Source organism: Lygodium microphyllum, chromosome 8 (genome assembly GCF_053477565.2).
Source record: "Lygodium microphyllum isolate KBCC chromosome 8, Lygodium_microphyllum_v1.1.10, whole genome shotgun sequence".
Lineage (NCBI taxonomy): Eukaryota > Viridiplantae > Streptophyta > Polypodiopsida > Schizaeales > Lygodiaceae > Lygodium > Lygodium microphyllum.
The window spans coordinates 43,028,089-43,050,089 of record NC_141142.1 but is presented as its reverse complement, the minus strand read 5'-3'; the positions used below and the strand labels follow the sequence as shown (position 1 = coordinate 43,050,089).

General features: G+C 42.8%; 1 protein-coding gene across 2 annotated transcripts in view; it reads left to right on the top strand.

Annotated features, from left to right (window-relative positions):
• Window positions 1-953: 953 nt before the first annotated feature.
• LOC148032215 (adaptin family protein) overlaps window positions 954-22,001 on the top strand; it is a 44,336-nt gene continuing 23,288 nt past the window's right edge. Inside the window, exons 1-3 of one of the 2 annotated variants that reach the window (XM_087682869.1) lie at window positions 954-1,219; window positions 1,288-1,804; window positions 2,314-2,438. In XM_087682869.1, the coding sequence (XP_087538995.1) occupies window positions 1,203-1,219; window positions 1,288-1,804; window positions 2,314-2,438 (659 nt within the window). In that variant the 5' untranslated portion in view covers window positions 954-1,202. The remainder of the gene's footprint in view (window positions 1,220-1,287; window positions 1,805-2,313; window positions 2,439-22,001) is intronic. The other variant, XM_087682867.1, reaches the window with a different exon arrangement.

Here is a 22,001-nt window from a genome sequence, read left to right as displayed (position 1 = left end):
TCCATTTAATGCTATCATATACCTCCTAGGCAAGTTCTCAAAAGATACCTTATTTAATACTCGCAATATGTTTATCTTAAAACCAAAAACTATCTCTACTAATAGTAACATTCATTGCAGAAGAGCAGAGTCCAACAAACTAACAAGAAATCAAAATTCTAACGGTACCGAACACCAACTTCAACCACTATAAATCTTGTCACCAGCTCAAGCACAACTACATCATCCAATACCAACTCTAAGCAACACTTATCAACAAATCCAAAAGTGACAATGCAAGAAGACAAGAGCATACACTTCATCTACTACATCAGATTTTAACAAAATGGAAAGGTTTATGTAGGCAACACAACAAGCATTGAATAAAGACTCCATGAATACAAAAGAGAACCTGTAAAAAAACATCAAAATCTACCAATTGTTAGAAGAAAAATTTGAGGTTAACATCAAGGTGACTGCCGATAGCATAGATAAGCCTGGGAACTTGGAGCAAGAAATGATTATATTCTGAAAAAGAATATAACTATTGTAGGCTACAACCTATATGGACACTTGGCAAGATGTAAAAAAAAATTACTTTTTGAAGAGAAAAAACCTCATTTAGCATAGTATTATACTGTACATGATCTATTCCATGCTTCTCAACATTGAATGAATAAATACAATTACCCCACTTTCCACTTTGTCCATGCCTTATAAAGAATTTATTGTTAAGTACATTTATCATCACTCGAACTACAATCAATCATTCACTAGCCTTCAAAATTTTCAATATCTATGAATAGAATACCATACCTTAACTTAATGTTAACTGCTTTTCATAGATGATTCAGATCCCCCCCCACCCCCACCAAAGAAAAACCTCATACCGAAGCTAATTCCTCCCTTGTTACAAAAGAAAGCATGCCCTTATGGGCAATTATAATAAAATGAAAAAAGGAAGGAAAAAAGAGGAGAGACTTGAGGCTTATGCTAGTTGTTTTGAAGAATTACTCATGCAAAATCTGTTGGGCGATTGGATCGTTCATTTCCTTCTGGGAGAGAGCAGGGCGTACGCAGCTGCCTAAGATCGGGGCCTGGCTCTGTGTCCCAGTAACTATGATCTACGGCATTCTTGGGTGACCTCTAGTTTCTGCTGCTCCCGCACGCAATGCCTCCATCGGCATCTCAGCGCTCGTCTTCGACCTCAAGCCCATCCGGGTATGTTCCAATCTACCAGGTGATCTCCTTGCTCCCCTTAAAATAAAAATAAAAACCGCATCCACCTGAATGGAATTCTGCAAACAGGAAAGGTGAAATCGCAGAGCTCAAGACGCAGCTCCGTCAGCTCGCAGGCAGCCGCGCCCCCGGCATTGAGGATGTGAAAAGAGAGCTTTACAAGAAGGTCATCTCATACATGACTGTTGGCATCGATGTGTCTCCATTGTTCAGCGAGATGGTCATGTGCTCAGCTACATCGGATGTCGTGCTCAAGAAAATGTGTTATCTTTATGTCGGGAACTATGCCCGGGTTCACCCTGATCTAGCTCTTCTCACCATTAATTTCCTACAGAAGGACTGTCAGGATGACTATCCCATGATTCGAGGCCTTGCTTTGAGGAGCCTATGCTCTTTGAGAGTGAAGAATCTGGTGGAATACCTTGTTGGGCCCCTGAGATCAGGCCTGAAGGACACACATGGTTATGTCAGGATGGTAGCAGCCTTGGGGGTTCTCAAATTGTACCACATTGCCCCCAGTGCCTGCATAGAGAATGACTTTCCAGCAATGCTGAAAGAGCTGATGCTGCGGGACCTTGATCCTCAGGTGCACAAACTTTGTTTTTTCCCCCCTAATTTGGTGGCCAATGTCACAAATTTTGATTCAGAATTGAGTGGCCCTAATTTTGAACGTGATCAAGCACGAATTGTCATATAAGTTCAATAGGCTACAGTCTTCTGTTAGGCCAGTATTGATTCTTAAAAAAATTATTAGCGTGGCTGGTTAGGCTGTTAAATGCTTATCTTAAGCTTATGTGAAAAACTAAGAGAGGTTGAAACTATGAGATCTGTCAGAAACCTGCTTTGCTCACATCACAACATTCAAAAGAAATGACAATAAACTTTAAAGGAAGTGCAATTGATGATAAGTACTGCTAGACGGGTGCCATCTCGTTCATTATCGCATTATTACTTAATAAGAACTGAGAAAACGCCTTGTGTCCAATGCAAATCTTTGACAATCAAGCCACCTTATAGTTACGGAGGATACAGATAGGTGTTCTGTGGCCTGTCACCCCTTAGCTTTTACTAAAGTTATTTTCTGTTTGATTCCAGGTCGTAGCAAACTGCTTGTGTGCTCTACAGGAAATTATTGTACAAGAAGGAAACAACATACAAGAGGCAGGCCTTGAGAAGGACTTTCTTGTTAGTAAATCTATCATTTACTCTCTATTAAACAGGTGGGCAAAGGGTTTCACTTCATCTAAGAGTAAGTTCTCATTGGTATAGTTGTTATGGGAACTTTCTTTGAAACTGTGTATAGTAGCCTTTCTAGGTGTTCAGTATTACATGCACAGGGTTTGGCTACTAGCATCGTCAATCTTTGTCTACCTTCGTTGAAAGCATCTTTTGATGACTTAGGCATGTGGAGAGGAGTTTATTTGCGGGAGTCCTCCCAAACAGGTGGTTGAATAGTTGCATAATTTATACGTAATGTGACCATTGGGTAGTTATACACTCCACAAAATCCATAACATACATGAAAACTATATCGAAAGAGAGACAAAGTGGTCCAATAGGAGAAGTGGGATGAAGAGGCCTAACATAAGGCACCAAGAGTCTGAAGAACATGACTAATAAAATGGATGCTTAGAATGAAGTGAGTGAGAATGGAAGGGTGAGCACAAGCTCCTCTGCAGAAGCGAGGTAAGAAATACAATGAATGGGTAGGGCAATTGGACTTGCATTTTGTGCAGCATGGCAGTGTGACAGAAAAAAGAGATTCCATTTACTTGCAGCAGCAGCTAATGTCAGCCAAAAGGCTATGTCCTGTTTAGTATGTATGTGGACATCTGGGGCAGCAAAGTTGATTGCCTGGAGCAGTCAGAGTGCTGAAAATACCTCTCTTTGGAGCAGCAGATGCACCATGCAGCAGCAGGAAGGGTCACTTGGAGAGCAACAATAGTACTCCACCTATGCAAGGATTGTGGCTAATGAGAATGTGTTGTGGCAGCAGGGTGGTCTCACTAAAAGCTGGTGAGGAAATTGGCACTAAATGCTAGAAAAAGTGGAATGAAGAGCAGCCTTGGTCCCCTCTTATAGACTTTTTGAGGCAATTATCCTCCCATAACTTGCAGAATTTCCATGTGGTTTTGATTTAACTAGATTTCCAACAAGTCAGGGCTCTATGATAGCCAAATAAATTGGCCAATAATTAGAATGATCTAAAAAGAAATTGACCCCCCTTTTTTTTGGATGGGAACTCAGTTAGGGTAGGATCTAACACCCCCACTTAGGCCCAAAAAGGGAGCTCATAAATGACAAGCAGGGCTCCATGTCCTTTGTTTGTTTGTTTGGTTTTTCTTTTCGGTATAAATGTGTTTTAACGGAGTCAAAGTATTGGACCACCTTGAGGATGAGTGATTGTTGCCATGAGTGAGGAAGCTACTTGGGGATCTCAATCATTTGCTTTGGGCCAAACACCTAGAGTCACCATGTCATGCACTTTGGTGCTACATATAGCACCTAGTCACCCACCTGTCCATTCAATGCCACCCACTTATGAGACACCTCACACAAACTTCCATGTGTCTACTATGGCTAAGCATGCATTTATTGACAAGGCCCATTTCAACAGGCTGAATTTTATAACTCGGTCAAACTCAAAGCAGCGCGTCTTGGATGCTTAGGATTCGCTGGACCTCATTTTGGGGTTGGAACCTCGACATGACCCTCGTTGGTCCTCATTTGAGGTAGTTTACTCTTGGAAGAGTAGAATTGATTTTGACCATGAACTCCACGAGTCCAAAATCACTAAGAGGGGTGACTTGATTGGCATTTACTTGCTGAATTTGCCATTAATGACCCACCAAATTTCAAAATTAACTAATTGTCGAGTCCTGTTGTTCATGGATTTGATATATCCCAAATATTTCAACTTCGTGCTGTAAATTATCTCACAGCCCCATTTACCCACCTTTTGTGAATTTGGATGTGAACCTTTGCATTTCACATAGTTGTTCAATCAGGTTCACAAGAAATCCCTTGTGCCATATTTAGAGGGGACCCTCGTTCCCATCTCCCAAATGGCGAAGTAGGGTGGTGGGAAGAAACAACTATAATACACAATTGGCTAGTGAGGAGCAAAGTAACTTCCCCCCTGGATTAACATTGGGTTCACAAATGTCCCTAAGAAAAATAGGTATTCTGAGCATTGTCAAAAGTTTGAGTAACTGATGATGAATGCTATTTAAGGGCCAAGGGCTTCGCCCAAACCTTTACTTTTTGCTCCACCTTAGAGCTCAAGGTGTATTGGATCCCCTCCACATCCCAATCCCCCCCCACCCAGCCACGTGGGGCGCCCTTCGGGATCGATATGATGCAGTCTCATTTGCTTTGAGCTTTGTGTGAAAGATCCACTCATTCGTTATTGACTTCCTTGTGACTAGGAGAATCCACCAATGTCCAAGCCCCATTATGGTTAATATTTTGAAGCTCCTTTTCCATGGGAATATGTCAATTGGGATGCTCGAGAGCTTCTTGCCACATTTTGGGCTCAATGCGAGCTACATAATTTGTTGCAAAGATAGATGCAAAGGATGTAGTAGTGCAAGCCTAGTAGAGTGTCCAAGACCATCTTGGATAGAGTTTGATGAAAGCATTGCTAAATCTTGTACGATTTGTTGGTACCAATGAGGTAACAAGTTTGGAGGAGGTGATCTAGGAGCAAAAGACTTTGTGGGTGGTTCAAGATTGGGAAGCAAATTTGGCTTAATAGACATAGGAGAGGGAGAATCATCAAGTACACTTAGTAGTTTGCATAATGTTCCTCTCATCTCATATGTCCTTCTTAATTGGAATCTTGTTCATCCAAGGATCAAAGTAATGGTAAGCTTTGGCTTCGGAGGTACATTTAACAAAAATGGGAAGCTTAGATCGGGCAATGAGATTACCTATCTTGTCATTTGGTGTGTGTCAATCCTATGCTTAACCTCTTTGTTTTGAGAAGAGAGTTGATGCGAGCTGATGTTGATTGTCATGGTCATGTAAAAACTTGATAAATTCGTGGGAAAATAACTCACCACCATTATCACTCCTTGTTGTCCTTGTGTGGACACCCATTGTTTAGTTACTAAGTACACTCACAAATTGAGGTGAATCAATCTAAGTATCCCCTTAACTATATATGTAGAGTGTTGCGGAAATGGGGTTTGGTGTTGTCTTTGCAGCTAGCCGTTAGAAATGGTCGTTTCATAGGTTCTTGGGTTCCCATTCCCTATTGTTTGGGTAGCCTTTTATTGTTTATTGGCCAACATATTTTGTGGTAGGACAACTCATTTATTTTTATCTATAAGGAGAGAGTGTGGCCATAGCCATTCATTCATGTACTTGTAGCTTCTTGGTGGTAAGAGAGGGAGCTTGTGGAGTATGTGAGCCCTCTGTCAATCATCACACTCTTGATTATCATAGTGGATTCCAATTTTCTTTTTGATCTTGTACATTGTCTCTTTCATCAATCTTGTGTCTTTCTTTTGTAGCATTCTGCTATTTGTTTTGTTCTTCTAACCTAGCTGGTATCAAATGTTAAGGTCTGTTAGTGCAAATATTTGTTGCTCCATCGCTTTTGGTTGCTTGCATTTTGTTGTATTGTTACTGCTGATGTTTGCATTGACCCTACTTGCACGTGTGAGTGGTATATGTAGTAGATAGATATCCTTGAGCTTCTTTTGTGCACCCATGCTAAGATATCAATGATTTGTTTTGCCTATTGATGCCGGGCTTACGTATCGTGATGTATGCATATGTTCCTAGTGTAAGTCGTCATTTGCTTGATACTTTTGTTAACATTGATGCGTTTGTCAAATTGTTTGGTTTATATATGCCTTGCTATAGTTGCATTTTGATCAATCATTGTGTATCTATTGACTTGTTTTGGTTAGGGGCATTGCTAGTTACCAAGTGTTGGTATATTGGCCTTGTCAACTTTGTGTTCGACTATAAGTTGTCGGTGTTGACCTTGAATGGCAGGTGTGGCATTTAAGTGCTGTTGTTGGCATGATAGAGTGGTGTGTTTGCCATGTTACATCAGGCAGGTTGTTCTCACATACTTGTCTTTTGTGTGAATTCGATTGTGGTGGTTTATGTGTTGCTTGTGTGATTGGTGGTTCTTGCATTTATCATGTGGGTATTTCTTTCTCATTCCATATCATTGTGTTGTATCCTTGTACTAATAGTTATTACAAAATCAAAGGCCTTAATTATGCTCATTGGAAGTTGTGCATGAAGGCTTGGTTTGTGTAGAAAGATTTTGGTAGGTGGTTGTTTGGTTTCAAGCCCAAGCTAGAGCATCCATTGAATCCCTCCAAGTGGTTTTATTGATCCATGTTGAGGTTTTCATGAATATTTGTACCCATAGCCTGCACATCAACTGAAGTTAATAAAGGACTACATGAAAATATGAATTGAATCTAGGCATCATGATGGCACGTCTTGAATTCGACTCAAGAAATTATGACACTATATTCCTTTTTGCCTTCCCACTTGATTGCATCCTGGCAAGAGAGACCATATTTCACTACTTGCCATCCCCTTGACTCAAGACAAGAGACTTGTTACTAGTTCCATGCAAGATGAAGCTCTAGTTACCACTAATTGCTTGACTGGCTTCATAAGCACATGAGGTACGATAAGTTTTGATAGGATGGCATGTCTAGGTTTGAGGACTATATATGATGCAGTCTTCTTGTATTGGTATCGGGTTTACTCTTTCCATTGTATTTGTCAATACTTTGGAGTTTCTTATGTTTGTGTGTACAATGGAAAGAGGAAATTGAACACAGAGAGGAGGAGACAAAGAGAGAATGTAGGAGAGAGAAGGAACAATGTGACTGCAGTGGTTGAAGCTACAAGGTTGCAACAACTAGTTCCAACACGCAACTCTACGCGTCAATGTGGGAGCCAGACGGTAGCAGGGGGATGAGAGAATGAGGAGGGTTGGCTAATTATGAAGGATCAATGATGGATAATGGATAATGAAGGTGGGAGGGTAGATTGCCCATATATAGGCGAAAAAGGGAAAAAACCCTAAATGTGATCAACCCCCTAAAAAATAGCCAAAAGTGCACAAAAAGAAATGCACCAATGTGTCCTCTATCTAAAGTGTCCAAAACACAAAATGATAGACAAAGACAATGTCAGAGCTCCTAATGTCCTCGTCTGACTCAGACTAAGGCTCATAGGTAGGACATGACTACACAAGGCACACATGATTGCTAACATCCCCTCTCAGATCCTAGATGTGGTGGAAGGCCAAAGGAGATGCAATTCTGAGGGTGGCAAGAAGAGTGCCAATGCTGATGTAGTCCGATGATGAAGAAGGTCAACCAAGGAGCAAGACCCCCTCTCCATATAAACATCCAATCAAAACAAAGGCCACCAAAGGGCAATGGAAACAGAGAGGCCTCGAGCGGATCATTCCTGAAAACTCTAGTTGAGAATGGGTGAGCAAAGCCTCTAATCCAACTATGAGACAATAGTGAGGAACTATCGAAGGCCCCATAAGCTGCGTAGAAACACTAGGGACCAAGGGCCACGCGGTAGGGAGTGGTGGCTTGATGATGAAGAAAAGGGGTAGTCACATAAAAGAACGGCTCAAAGTAGACTAAAAACCTTGAAGAAATTCCTTACGATCTTGGGAAGCCCCCTTTGAAACAAAGGGCTAGGAAATCCGTAGCCACATCACCAATATCGGCCCCCTTTGGAAAGGATGGGAGGTACAAGGGAACCACGAGGGGAGATGTTGGGGGATGCAATGGAATCTGTGGAATAGATGGTGCACAATCGGGAACAGGTGTGGTAATAGAAAATTTGCCTCCGAGGGCCCTGCACAAAGAAAGGGGAATGGAGCATAGATAGCCCTCTCTTGCTAATGTCTCAAAAGTGGCTCTGGTAGAAGAGTCCCCAACAAAGATTGCCGGCCCGGCTTGGTGAAGACAACGTGGTTTCCAAGTCTAGGAAGGCCATGAATTGAGAGGAGAGAAAAGCCCAAGTCCAAAACATGTAGTAGGGCCTTAGAAATGAAGCGTGTTGGATGGTTAGACAATGGAGGCAAGGTGCCAGCACCACTAATAGGTACTAAAGAAATGTCACGAGCAATGACAATATCCTTTGACGGACGGAGATCCTGTAACAAATCACCTTGGGGGAGTCGTAGGACTTGATGCGCCATTGTCAAAGAGCCAAGGTTGCTTAGAAGAAGAGAGTCAAAGAAGGCTCCTCCACTTGATAAACGTGTAGAAACATTGACTCCATGGAAATAGCAGGTGACGAAGTAGAGGTAGATGAAGACTTTGATGTAGATCCACCCTTAGCTCTTGGATGAAGATGAGGTTATATCCTCCAACACTTCTCCTCGGGGTGTCAGGTCTTTCCACAATGAGGACACTTGGGGTATCCTCTATACTTCCCCACAAAAGTTGTATTAGAGTCGAAAGATGACTCTAACTTCTTCCTCTTTCCTTTATTTTACTTGGCTTGTCTTGTACTTGTAGAAAAAGCCACATAAGCATGGCCATGTGCATGGCTTCAGCAAGAATTTGTCTCACTGTGATGTGTATCCTCCTCAAGCACCAATGGAACTAGCTCCTTCCAAGTGAGTGTCTCCAACTACGAGAAGTGAGAAGATTGGTGTAGAACACATCATATGTCTGTGACGGAAGATGTGAGAGAAGTGTCATAACTAGGTCCTTCGAAGAAATGTCTGTACCAAGGAATGAAAGCTCTATCCTATGGATGTGGTCTCTCATCGTAGGGGAATGTGCGAACGAGAGAGAGCTGTTGTAGCTTCAACTCAAGAGATAATCGATGCCCAAATGCCTTGATCAGGAAGAGAGATGCCAATCTCCTCCAAATCTTTGCAGCGGTGTGAAGATGTCTCTAACATGCACGAGCACAGAATCTATACAACTCAAAAGGAGTGAAGAGTGGGCTTTGGCATTCAACTGATCCCATAAAGTTGCCAAATCCACGGTCACACTATCATGAAGATCCACAGTAGGTTGGGGTATAGGGACTATAACAGAATTCCAAAGGTCACAATCGTCGAGGAGATGGAGTGGCACAACCATAGAGGGTAGTTTGTCCCATCTAGCTTGTTGGATGGGGAGAGACAGGGTAGGACTGGCACTTGCATAGGAGATGCCATTAATGCCAACCAGGGACTAGAAGCCTTGGAAGAATATAACGAGAAAGAGTAATAAGATGGTGGTTGATTTGAATGATCCCGAACCACACGATCCTCCATAGCATACATGTTGGCCATATGTGTCCTTCAAGAAATACTTGCAAGAAAACAAAGAAGATGCTGCAACTGGAATGTCCACTTGTACGGGGTCCGTCAACCTATGGATCAGAAAAGACTGATGGAGATGGGGAGTATTCAAGGTAGGAAGGGAGAATTGGATTCTGGAAGGTATGCTGACTGAAAATGCAGGCTGTAAGCTCTACAGATGATGATGTCAGCACCAAAAAGGGGTTCCCAGCCCAAAACAGAGATGAATCCAGTATATTCAGCAATAAGGTGGGTCTGTCCACCTGATAAACAGGTCGTCCAGCCTGCAAAAGGGGCTCTCCAGAGGGCTGAGGTGCTGAACAGGGGAGGACCAACTGCACAGACCAGAGAAGACCTCTGGCTATGCTGAAGATGACGCCCAGTTCAGAGAGAACCTGCCAGCAATAAATGCAGGCAAGAGGTGCCTAGCACCTGTGAATCTGGCTGCCCAGGTTAGGGGAAGATCCCAAGCAGTAAAACACAGCAACCACAAATTATGACAAGTATAAATGCAGGTCTGTCAGTCGGAAATAGGGTCACCCTGGCTGTAGGAGAAGGGTCCTGGTCTGTAAATGCAGAACATGGAGTACCCTGCACAAACGCAGATCTGCTGTCCCTGCTAAGGATGGCAGCCGCCAAGCAATAAATAGGAAGCACCCAGTGTAGATGAGGACCTGCTGACCCAAAATGCAGCAGACAAAGATTATCCAGCACCTGACTCTGTGTACAAAGATAGAGGATTGATCGCCTTGCTCAGCTGAGCACTGAGCATAGGAAATCTCCACCTGTAAATTGCGCCTGTTGGTTGGAATGGTGGACAGATCGCTCCTCTTTGTAAACTCTGGCTCCCACACGTGGTTTTGATACCATGTGTGTGCAATGGAAAGAGGAAAGTGAACACGGAGAGGAGACAAAGAGAGAGAAGGAACAATGTGATTGCAACAGTTAGCCCCAACAGGCAGCTCTATGTGCTAGTGTGGGCGTTAGATGGTAGTAGGGGGATAAGAGAATGAGAAGGGATGGTTGATCACAAAGGATCAATGATGGATAATGGATAATGAAAGTGGGAGGGTGGGCCACCTATATATAGGTGAAAAAGAGGGAAAACCCTAAATGTGGTCAAACCCCTAAAAAATAGCCAAAAGTGCACAAAAAGAAATGCACTAATGTGCCCTCCATCTAAAGTGACTTAAACACATAAAATGATGGACAAAAACAATGTCAAAGCTCCTAATGTTGTCTGACTCAGAATGAGGCTCACAGGCAGGAGATGACCACACAATACACACATAACTACTAACAGTTACTATGCCAAACCTCCATCCAGATCCTCCCTACATTGGTTCGACCATGGACAAGTAGCCCTTTGGGATCAGCTCAATTCTAGGGTGTGATCCTTTCTCTTTATGGGTTTGTAGGATTTTATCCTTGTGCATGTGGGCAAACTTTGGATGGTAGCCAAGGTGTGGACGAAGCTCTTTACTCTCTACCATCAGAAGATGTTTGCCCAGTTTGGGATTGCCTCAAGGGTGTGATCCTTTCTCTTTATGAGTTGGTAGGATTTTTTCCTTGTGCATGTGGGCAAACTTTGGATGGTAGCGGAGGTGTGGATGAAGCTCTTTACTCTCTACCATCAGAAGGCATTTGCCTAGTTTGGGATTGCCTCAATTCTAGGGCACAATCCTTTCTCTTTATGAGTTTGTAGGATTTTGTCCTTGTGCATGTGGGTAGACTTTGGATTGCAACGAAGGTGTGGACAAAGCTCTTTTCTCTTTACCATCAAAAGACCTTTGCCTACCACATCACCATAGAGAAGAAACTTCGGATGCTTTTTGTTGATGATTTTCCTTCTATACAGGATGATATTAACAAGATGGAGAATATGTAGGATGAGCTTGCACCCATGGTAGGATGATCTCATAGGAGGACATGGTGATGATTTTCCTTGCTAAGTTGCCATCTCCCAAGTATGATGTTTTCCATTCTAGCTTACTTACCTCTAGGATTTGGGAAACTTTTCTATGGGAAGTGCTAGCTTTTGCTTTTTTTCGAGCATGGAGAGCAATTCAAGGAGATTGAACTAGTGGTTTCAGGCTTTTATTGCAATTTGTAGGTTTGGGAGGGGGCAACAAGAAGGACAAGAAGGCTAATAACAAGAAGCAGCAACATGTTAAACATTTAGTCTTCCTTGTGTCCGGACATAGATTTACAGAAGCCTAAATGCCTACACTATGGGAAGGATTCATTGTCAGAGTGAAGCAGTGCCGAAGCGGATGACCAAGACAAAGAGTGAATAGAGAGAGAGGAGAGAGAGAAAGAGACAATGAAACATAGAAAATCGGCAGTGAAGAATGTTGTATAAGGATGCAGAAATATACACGGGTGCATAGCAAATGTTTGCATATGTCTCCACCTTGAAGACCTCAACCTCTGTGAACCCCGAGGGCAATCTCCACGGTCTGCAGCTTGAAAATTGGTGTGACCATGACTGTGAAGACAATGGCCAATGTTGTCTACAAGTCTGTGCACGAGCTGAGAGTGCAGGGAGTTGAGAGTAGTAGTGTGTGAGAGAGTGTGAGCACGACACAATGGGTATTCAGTACAATGACTAGTGTACCGCATTTTAGGTTTTGAATATATATAAAGTACAAAGTGTAAGGGTGCGTTCACACCCGAACACAATAAAAGGTACGGTGACCCTTAATTCCCAACAACCTCCCACCTAAAGGCAACGTGCTTGAAGGTAGAGGAAAGAATCAGCTAAGTCTATGTATGCACAAAGTTGAAAGACACATATACTATCCAACCCTCATCATCTGGCAGCAATGAGCAAACCACTCGGCTGGGAGACCTTTCATGAGAAGGTCTGTAGGATTATCATCTGTATGTACCTTGACAAGCTCAATGCCTTTGTTATCAAGTATATCCCTGATGAAGTGATACTTCACCTATATGTGCTTTGTTTTTGCATGAAAGACAGGGTTCTGTGCTAGCATGATAGCACTCTGACTGTCACAGTGGAGGATAGGAACCTGTGTCTCACTAGACGCGAAAGCCGTAAAGCCTCTTTGCATGCCTCTATGGCAGCCACATACTCTGCCTCTGTGTAGTAGACAATGCAACACACTTTTGCAGTCTAGATATCCAAGAGATTGCTCCTCCTGTGAACATAAACACATATCTTGAAGTAGACTTCCTATAGTCAGGATGGCCAGTATAGTTTGCATCCGTGAAACCAACAACAGATGACTTTTGCTTACCAAAGCAAATACACAAATCCTTTGTGCCCTTAAGGTATCTCATGATACCTTTCATTGCTTCCTAATTCTTTTTGCCAGGATATGCCATGTATCTGCTAACTACTCCCACCGCAAATGCAATGTCAGGACATGTAGCAACCATAGCATACATCAAGCTATCAACAGTTGAAGCATGAGGTATCTTGGCCATTTCAGCCTTACCATCATCTAATGTAGGGCTATCATCTGTACTAAGTTTCACATATGGAGGCAATGGTACACTAATAGCTTTACCTCCCTCCATATTGAAACGTTGCAGAACTTTGGTAATATACTCCTGTTGTGACAGATAAAGAAGACCCTTTGATTTATCTCTGAGTATACGCATGCCAAGAATGTGATTTGCCTCACCGAGATCTTTCATATCAAAGCTATTGTGTAGACTCTGCTTCAAGGAGTCCAAGGCATGAACATCCTTGCCTGCAATTAGCATGTCATCCACATACAATACCAAGAGAATAAGGCTGCCATCTGCTGCCTTCTTGGTATATAAGCAATGATCAACTTGAGAACAATGAAATCCTTGAGATTGCATGAATGTATCAAATTTGTGATACCATTCGTGTGGTGCCTACTTCAGCCCATACAAACTTTTGTCGAGTTTACACACCATGTGCTCTTTTCCCTTTGCAACAAAACCATTAGGCTGCTACATATAGATTTCCTCATGCAAATCACCATGTAAGAAGGTGGTTTTTATATCCATCTGTATGAGTTCCATGTCCTCAGATGCAACCAAGCCCAAGATGGTTAGAAAAGTAGTCATTTTGACTACAAGAGAAAAGATTTCATCAAAATCAATTCCATGTTCTTGCTTGTACCCTTTATCAACCAAGCGTGCCTTGTACTTGGGCAAAGAACTAGAAGTAACTTTCATTTTGTAAACCTGTTTGCAAGGTAGCACTTTTTGTCCTTTTGGCAAAAGTACCAAATTCCAAATGCCATTATTCATGAGAGATTCCATCTTTGATAGCATTGCTTTTTGCCATTTCTTACTATCTTGTCTGTCCATTGCTTCTTGGAAGCATGACGGTTCACCATAATCTGTTAACATGACATAATCAGCCACATAGTTTACTCCAGGAACAAATCTACTTGGTTGTTTGTACTCTGGTCGACCTATGGACCCAGTGGTCAATATTTGCTGGCTATTCAGCATGTAAATCTGCATTAACAGCTTGCTGTTCTGTAGGTACAACTTGCTGTATATCTGGTTCAGGTTGTTCTAGGTGCACATGTTCTTATTGAATTTGTGGGACATCATGGGCAAGATCTTACTGATCATTTACAGCATCATTCCTTGCATTTTCAGGGACATTTTCAGTATGTATTTGCTGTTGTCTAATGGGCATTCTTTGTTGTCCTATTGGTACATCCTCCCAGAATACAACCCTTCAGACTTCCTCTGTTCTTTCGGGTTGTTTGTGCATGCGATCTTCTCGGAAGATGACATCATTGCTGCGTACTACTTTTCTTTTCTCAGGATCCTATAATCTATAACCCATTTCACCTTCATCACCATATCCTAGGAAAATACATTTATAGGACTTTGACTCAAGTTTGATGTGTTCTTCCTTGCGTATTTTTGGGGCAGATTATGAGGAGCAATAAGCTACCTCTTAATCCCTTTGTTGTCACAAAAGTCTTGAAAGGCTTTGTACACATATTCCCCACCATTGTTAGAGCAAAGGTGTTTTAATGTCTTACTGGTCTGATTTTCAGCAAGTGCCAAGAAATTTTTAAATTTATCCAAGGCCCTGTCTTTGCGACGGATTGGATAAACCCAAACTTTGCATGTGGCATCATCAACAAAGATAATAAAATACTTCTTCCTCCCCTAAAGATAACCTTGGCATTTGATATACATTTGAATGTACTAACTCTAAGGGTGAAGACTTTAGAGAGAGATTTTTTGTGTGACGTTTGAGTATGTTTACCATAAATGCAATGATCACACTGTTCAAAATCAACATACCTCAAACACGGTAAATAACCCAAACGAGAGAGCATTTTCATTCTAGGTTGACTCATGTGTCCCAACCGGCTATGCCACAAAGAAACACTTGGCTGCTCAGTTATGGTGACAACACGGTCACACTGACTAGATACATGCAAAGGATACAGAGTATCACTTTTGGACCCCTTGGCAACAATGCGGGAGCCCTTACATATTTTCCATTTGCTATCCCCAAAGGTGGCGTGATAGCCTTCATCATCTAGTTGCCCTGTGTTGATTAAGCTCTTCTTGAGTTGAGGTACATGTCTCACATTATGCAAAACAAACATGGAGCCATGCTGAAATTCTAGTTTCACATTGCCAATACTTGCAATTTTACATGCATAGTTATCCCCCAAGTGGGCAACGCCACGTATTGCACCATTGTAGTTAGAGAACCACTCATGATGTGGTGTGACATGAAAGGATGCACTTGAATCAAGTATCCAAGTGTGAATGCCATCCTTAAAATCTGCAATCAATGCATGTGCATCTAAAGAAGAAGCTAGAAGTACATTACCATCATTGTCATTATCATGAGTGACAACATTAACCTCTTCTATTTTTACATTGCTCTTTTTGGCATGCTGACTGTCCTTGTTTTCAGCCTTGTTGGCTTCATTGTTTTTGTTTTTACCCTGCTCTTTCTTCAGCTGAAAGCAATTCCTTTTGTAGTGCTCCTTTTTGCCACAATGATGGCACTCCACATTCTTTCCACGAAATTTTCTGTGCGCTCAGTTTTCAGAACTGCTCTTATGCTGAAATAGTGTGTAATGCATTTGAAGACTTGTTTGCTGAGTTATTTTGCCTATTGAGTTTTTCCATCAGCAAAGAACTCTCCACATTAGAGTATAACAGCTGAACATTTGAATTACTCAAGGCTGTTCTGAAAGTATCCCAACTTTGAGGTAGAGTGCATAGCAAGAAGGTAGCTTTGAACTCTTCATCAATATGAAAATCCAAAGCAATTATTTGACTGAAAATTGAGTTAAACTCATTCAAATTTACAGACATGGCTGTATCCTCTTTCATGCGAAAGTCCATCAGTTTTTTCAGCCAATAAACCTTGCTGGCTGCACTTTTCTGAGCATACAATTCTTCAAGCCTTTGCCACATTGCATATGCTGAATTCAGCTTCTCAATGTTGAAGAGTAAGTTGTCTGACACTGAGAGCTCGATGGTAGAGTGAGCAAGCTCGTCCAAGTCATCCCACTCGTTTTGTTCCCTGTTTGCTGGTTTGATTCCCTTTGTTTTGATGGGCTTTACATGTTTCTTCTGCACCAAGACATTATAGCATTGTTTCTACCAGATTGCAAAATTATGGGCATCCTCAAGCTTCTTAATGTGCAAAAGATTACTGCTGTCACTGTTTCCAGCCATAATTTGTAGTCCCAAATTGACTAACCAATCACCAAAGGCAAGCCCAAATATGACACAAGTGACCACAATGCACAAGAGGACCAACCAGCAATGAAAATCCCAAGATTGTCGAAATTTTCACATTTGCAAATGAGTTTTCAGAATTAATAAGTGTCGTTTGGTGCACTCCTCAAGCAGTTTTTAACACAATTAGAGACCAAGCCACCAGTTACATGTGAAATCCCCAAAATTTCATTGCAATTTCTACTCCGAAAGCATTCCCGAGCACAAATTTGACAATTTGGGTCAAGAGGCCCAAATTTTTAGAAGGTAATCTATCATTGCATCAATACACATACCCAAGAGCACATATCAGTTGCACAAATTGAAAGGATTTTGCATAAGCCCCAACTTTCTTGGGTTTAGGGTGCACAAATTTCAGCGAAATTGAGAAAATTCCACTAGAATGTGAGAAGCCCCAAAATTTCTCGGAAAAATGTGCACAAAATGTGTAATTTCTGAGTCGGATTGTCCTGGACTTTGCTGAAATTCCCAAATTGGAGAAAAGCCCCAATTTTCTTGGGCGAAATTTCACGTTGTGCCTATGCGTGTGAATGCCCGACAAAAGAATGGCAAAAATTAAGGAGAAAAATTTTGAAGAGGAAAAGAAGAAAAAAAAAAGTGACAAGCCTGTTTTGGCGTTGACTAGGACCCATAAAGTTTGCCGCCTAGCCTGCGAACTGTCGCCGGACTGTCTTGCTGCCTTCCGACGTATCTGCGACCTGTCTACTGCCCGTCGAACCTACCGCCGTCGAACGTGCTGCTTGGGTTGCGGCTTGTATCCCCGATTGTTTGTTACCTGGCGATGTGCCAACCGCCTACAGTCTGTCGTCTCATCCAATCTCAAGTTGTAGCATGTCCGTCAGCGCCAATTCGTCTGCGCTGAACCTGTCGCCTAGTTGCCTAGTCATGTCACGGACACTGAGTCTGGTCACATGTACACTGACTGGTTGTGCAGGTCTCGTTTAGCTTGCGTCAACCTCAGCTTGTCGACTGCCTCTCCTGTACGTGCCAAATACTGACGACTAGTGCCTAAAGCTCCTGCTTGTCTGTCACTCAGCCCGACGACTGTTATTGACTTTGGAAAGCGTGCACAGGCTGTGAGCTCTGATACCAGTTTGTTGTTTACAAGTTTGTGTGTGAGCTGAGATGAGAGTGCAGGGAGTTGAGAGTAGTAGTGTGAGAGAGAGCGTGAGCACGACACAATGGGTATTTGGTACAATGACTAGTGTACCACATTTTAGGTTTTGAATATATATAAAGTACAAAGTGTAAGGGTACATTTACACCCGAACATAATAAAAGGCACGGTGACCCTTTATTCCGAACAGCCAATAAATAGGCCAGCAAGAAAATGCCAATAATAACAGGTCAGCTGGTCAACAAAGCTGACCAACCAGCTGTCCGACCTGCAGCCTGCCCTTGTCTGACATGTTAGCTGACATGTGGCACTTTTGTACCTGCTGTACCTAGTGTTCTTGCCTGTCTAGGGGATGTCCAACTCTAAAACCCTCTCTCAGATCCTGGACATGGCAGAAGGCTAAGGGATTTGGAGTGTTGTCAAAGTAAAGCCTGAGGAAGCACCTTGGTAAACGAGTTTGCAAGATTGTCCTCTGTCTTGCAATAGACCAAGGAAATGGTCTCATCTAGAATCTTCTCTCGAATGAAATGGTACTGGATCTCAATATGCTTCGTCTGAGCACGAAACACAGGGTTCCTGGCCAAGGCAATGCAACTCTCATTGTTGCATTGTAGAATAGTAGGACCTCTCTGTGGGCAGCCAAGCTCCTCCAAGGGCTTGCAAAGCCACAATGTCTCACATGTAGTAGAACACGCCACTTGATACTCCGCCTTAGTCGAAGATAGGGCAATTGTAGGTTGCTTCTTGCTATTCCATGAAACAACACCAACACCCAAGGTAAAGTAATAACCGGTCATGGATCTTTGATGATCCACATTGCAAGCCCAATGGGAATCACTCCATCTTGTAAGTACCAAGTGTGTAGCACCTATATCAGTGATAATAGATCCCAAGAGCAGGGGACCCCTGTAGGAACCGCAAAACTTGCTGAGCAGCTTGCTAATGCACCATCTTGGGTTCACTCATGAACCTGGCCAGCACACCTACAACATAACATAAGTCAACACAAGTATTAAGAAGCCAGATCAAGGAGCCAACCAATATAACGGGTAGCATCTGCCAAAGGAGAATCGGAATGAGTTGTAGCATTCCAATTCGGGTCCATAGGAGTCGTAAGAGATTGGCATCCCTCCATCTCACATGTAGTCAAGAGCTCTTGTACATACCATTGTTGGAAAATAAAGATCCCCCTCGGAGTTTGATAGATCTCATGACCTAGAAAGAAATGAAGAAGTCCCATTTCTGTCATCTCAAACTTCTCATGAAGTGTTGCCTTCGTAAGCTTGACGATCTGAGTATGGTTACTTGTCACAATCAAGTTGTCCACATAAAGGACAAACAACACACAACCTCCACCTGACGTGTGAACATAAAGCTGGGGATCGGTTGTGAAACACCGATACCCCAATTTCTCCTAAAGGAACAAGGCAATCTTCTTATTCAAAGCATGGGGAGCCTGCTTAAGGCCATAGAGAGCCTTCCTCAACCGGTACACCTTACCATTAGAAGAACCAAAGCCTAGAGGCTACTCAACATAGATCTCCTCCTTCAACTCCCCATTTAAGAAGGCAGACTTCACATTTAGTTGATAGACCAGCCATCTCCTATGGTTAGCCAAGGCAAGAACTGCGTGAATAGTAGCTATCCGAGCTGTAGGGGCAAAAGTATCATGGAAATGAATGCTTGGGCGTGTGTAAAACCTTTAGCAATAAGGCAAGCCTTGTGCTTGCCCAACATGCCATCATTGTGGTACTTGGTCTTGAAGATCCATTTGACTCCAATGATCTTCTTATGAGGAGGCTTCAGGACAAGATACCAACTGCCATTCCTCTCAATCGACTCCAGCTCCTACTTCATTGCTTTCTGCCAATGATCATGGCCACCTTCATGGAGGTGGGCTCTTGATCTTGCATGACATGGGTCATCAAACAATAATTAGTGTAAACAAGCTCGGTGTGGTGTGCTTGGTTTCGCTAAGAGCATCGCAGGCCATCCTGTGGCGGTTGCCACTTCCTAGGGACCCCCTCAATCCTTGCATCAAGAAAGTGTCACGAGTCCAACGAGGAGGAGGTTGGATCTCACCTTGTCGCTCTCCATCTGCTGAAGTTTCTGGAAGGTCCATCAATGGCGGGGGAGCAAATGGTGAATCTGGTGGCTGAGAACTAAGCTTCTCATCTGACGAGCCCTCAAGAGGCATAGGCTCTAGAGGAACAGTCGCGGGTGCCTATCACCGGGATCCCCAAGAACAGGGTGTTCCTCACTCCCCTTTGAGGTTGGAACTTTCACAAACCTAATATCATGACTCGTGTAGATATCTTGCTTAATGAGATCATACAATCTGTAGCCTTGAGATTGCAAGCTATAGTGCACAAACACCTGTCTTTTGGAAGCCGCTTCAAATTTGTCACGTTGTGTCTTCAGGATGTGAACATAGGCATCACACCTAAAAATCTTGAAATAAGAAACATTTGGCTTAGACCCAAAGTACGCCTCACAAGGGGTCATACCAACCTCAACGGAAGTAGGGGATTGATTACGGATGTGAACTGCAGTAGCCACAGTCTTAGCCCATAGACATTGAGGTGTCTGATGATGCTCCATCATGGTACATGCCACTCTCTTGAGGGGTGTTTGTATTGGCAAATTCTTGGTGAATACCACGATCTGCACAAAAACAAGCAAGCTCATTAGAAACAAATTCTTTGCCGTTATTTGATTGTAAGATCTACAATTTCTGGCCTGATCTGTTCTCCTCGAAGAGCGACCAATCCTTAAAATTGGAGAAGGCTTTTGACTTCAGCTTCAAGAAATAAGCCCATGTCATCTTGCTGTAATCATCCACAATTAGCATGAAATACAAGCTGCCTCTAAGAGACTTTGTCCTCGTTAGTCCACAAAGATTGGTAGAAACAAGCTCCAAGGGTGTTGAAGACCACCTTGAAGCCTTGCTGGGAACATCACGAGTCTGCTTCCCACAGATGCAGGATACACAAGGCTGTTGGCTCACCGCAATATCCGGCAAACCTCAAACAAGCTGTCCCTTTGACGCCTTTTGAAAATAATCATAGCTGAGGTGGCCAAACCGAGCATGCCAAAGCTTAGACTGGGTTTGGGAGGTAAGAAAAAGAGAAGTCAAGGCAGAAGAATACTGCAACTTATAGGCTCCATTCTCCTCATAAGCTGAAGAAAGGACTTGTCTCGATCCATGATCAAGAATCTGAAAAGAATCCACATCAAATTTGACCAAGAGGCTGAGGGCGCAAATCTTTGTGCACCAAAAGAAGATCGTATCCTCAACCATCTCCAAGTGGAGGAAAGCAACTGATGAGGAAGCAACCACCGCTCCGGAATCCTTTGAAGATTTCTCCTTCTTCTCTTTGTTCTTCTTCTCCTTGTCGGGGCAATCCTTCTTCTAGTGACCTGTCTTGCCATAGATGTGACAAGTGGACTCCTTTTCTTTGTTCTTCTTGGATTTGTCCTTCTTCTTCTTTTGGTCCTTCCTCTTCTTTTGAGAGGATTGACCAACCGAAGCCTTAGATTTAGAAGCATTGGTTCCTTTCAATCGCTAGCGGCAAAATAAGACCAATCTACAGCAGGAGACAATATCTACAGGCTGTTGAGGCAGGGCAGCAATAGTAAATGACTGATTTTCTTCAATTCTTTGCATCTACATGCTGTTGTGGCAGGGCAATAATTGCACCTGATTGATTTTCAGTCATTCTTCGCAACAAAACTCTGAATTTTCTCTCTCTACAGCTTTCCCTCCCATCTCCCAGTCATTTCACAGCCTTGCTCCGAAGATCTTAGAATTTGGACCCTTGGAGGCTGAGAAATTGCAAATTTCTCCACTGTAAACCCTAATTTACAACAGAAATTAGAGTTTAGCAGCAGCCTTGGGAAGCGTGCCAGAAATTGGAAGCTCCAATACTTGGATTCAACAAGGTTGAAGGTGAATTTCAGCTGAATTCAGGTGGAGGACCAGCCAACCATTGAATTTGGGGTATTTCCATCGTCTATGAAGTGGGTGAAGGCCAATTGAGTACCTGAATGAAGGGGCAAAATAGATTGAAGACTTGTTGGTCACTTTGGACAGCAAGGGGAGTTGAAATACCGAAAGGGATTGGGAGAATCCCATTGTAAGTCAACTTTTTCTTCAATAAAGCTAAAGAAATACCGAAAGGGGCGCCAATTTTTGGGCCGATCGGGTGTGCATTGTCCAAGATTAGTAGGTAAATTTGTACTTTCAGATTTGCTTTTATTGTTTGCTGTTGTAATTAAGTTGTAATCAAGGATTTATCACCCTATCCGAGGAGGAAGGCTGGTTTCATGGTTCCATTGTCGGGATACCACTGAATCCCTTGATTTGGTGGGCTAGTGGCGCTTGATTGCAAGCCAAAGCTTTGTGCTAGTGCTGATTTTTACTTCAGCTGAGAAGTTACAGCAATATGTCTTCATACAGTGAGATCGACTCAAGTAGTGATGATGCCTCTCAGTATGAACGTTCACATGGGAATGAAGGAAATGCAATGCCTGACCTTGGACAAGGCTCAGACCATGGACAACAAGCTGAAAATGTTGCTGTTGGGCAAGATGCATGGCCTTCAGGGCATAAGGAGGTTG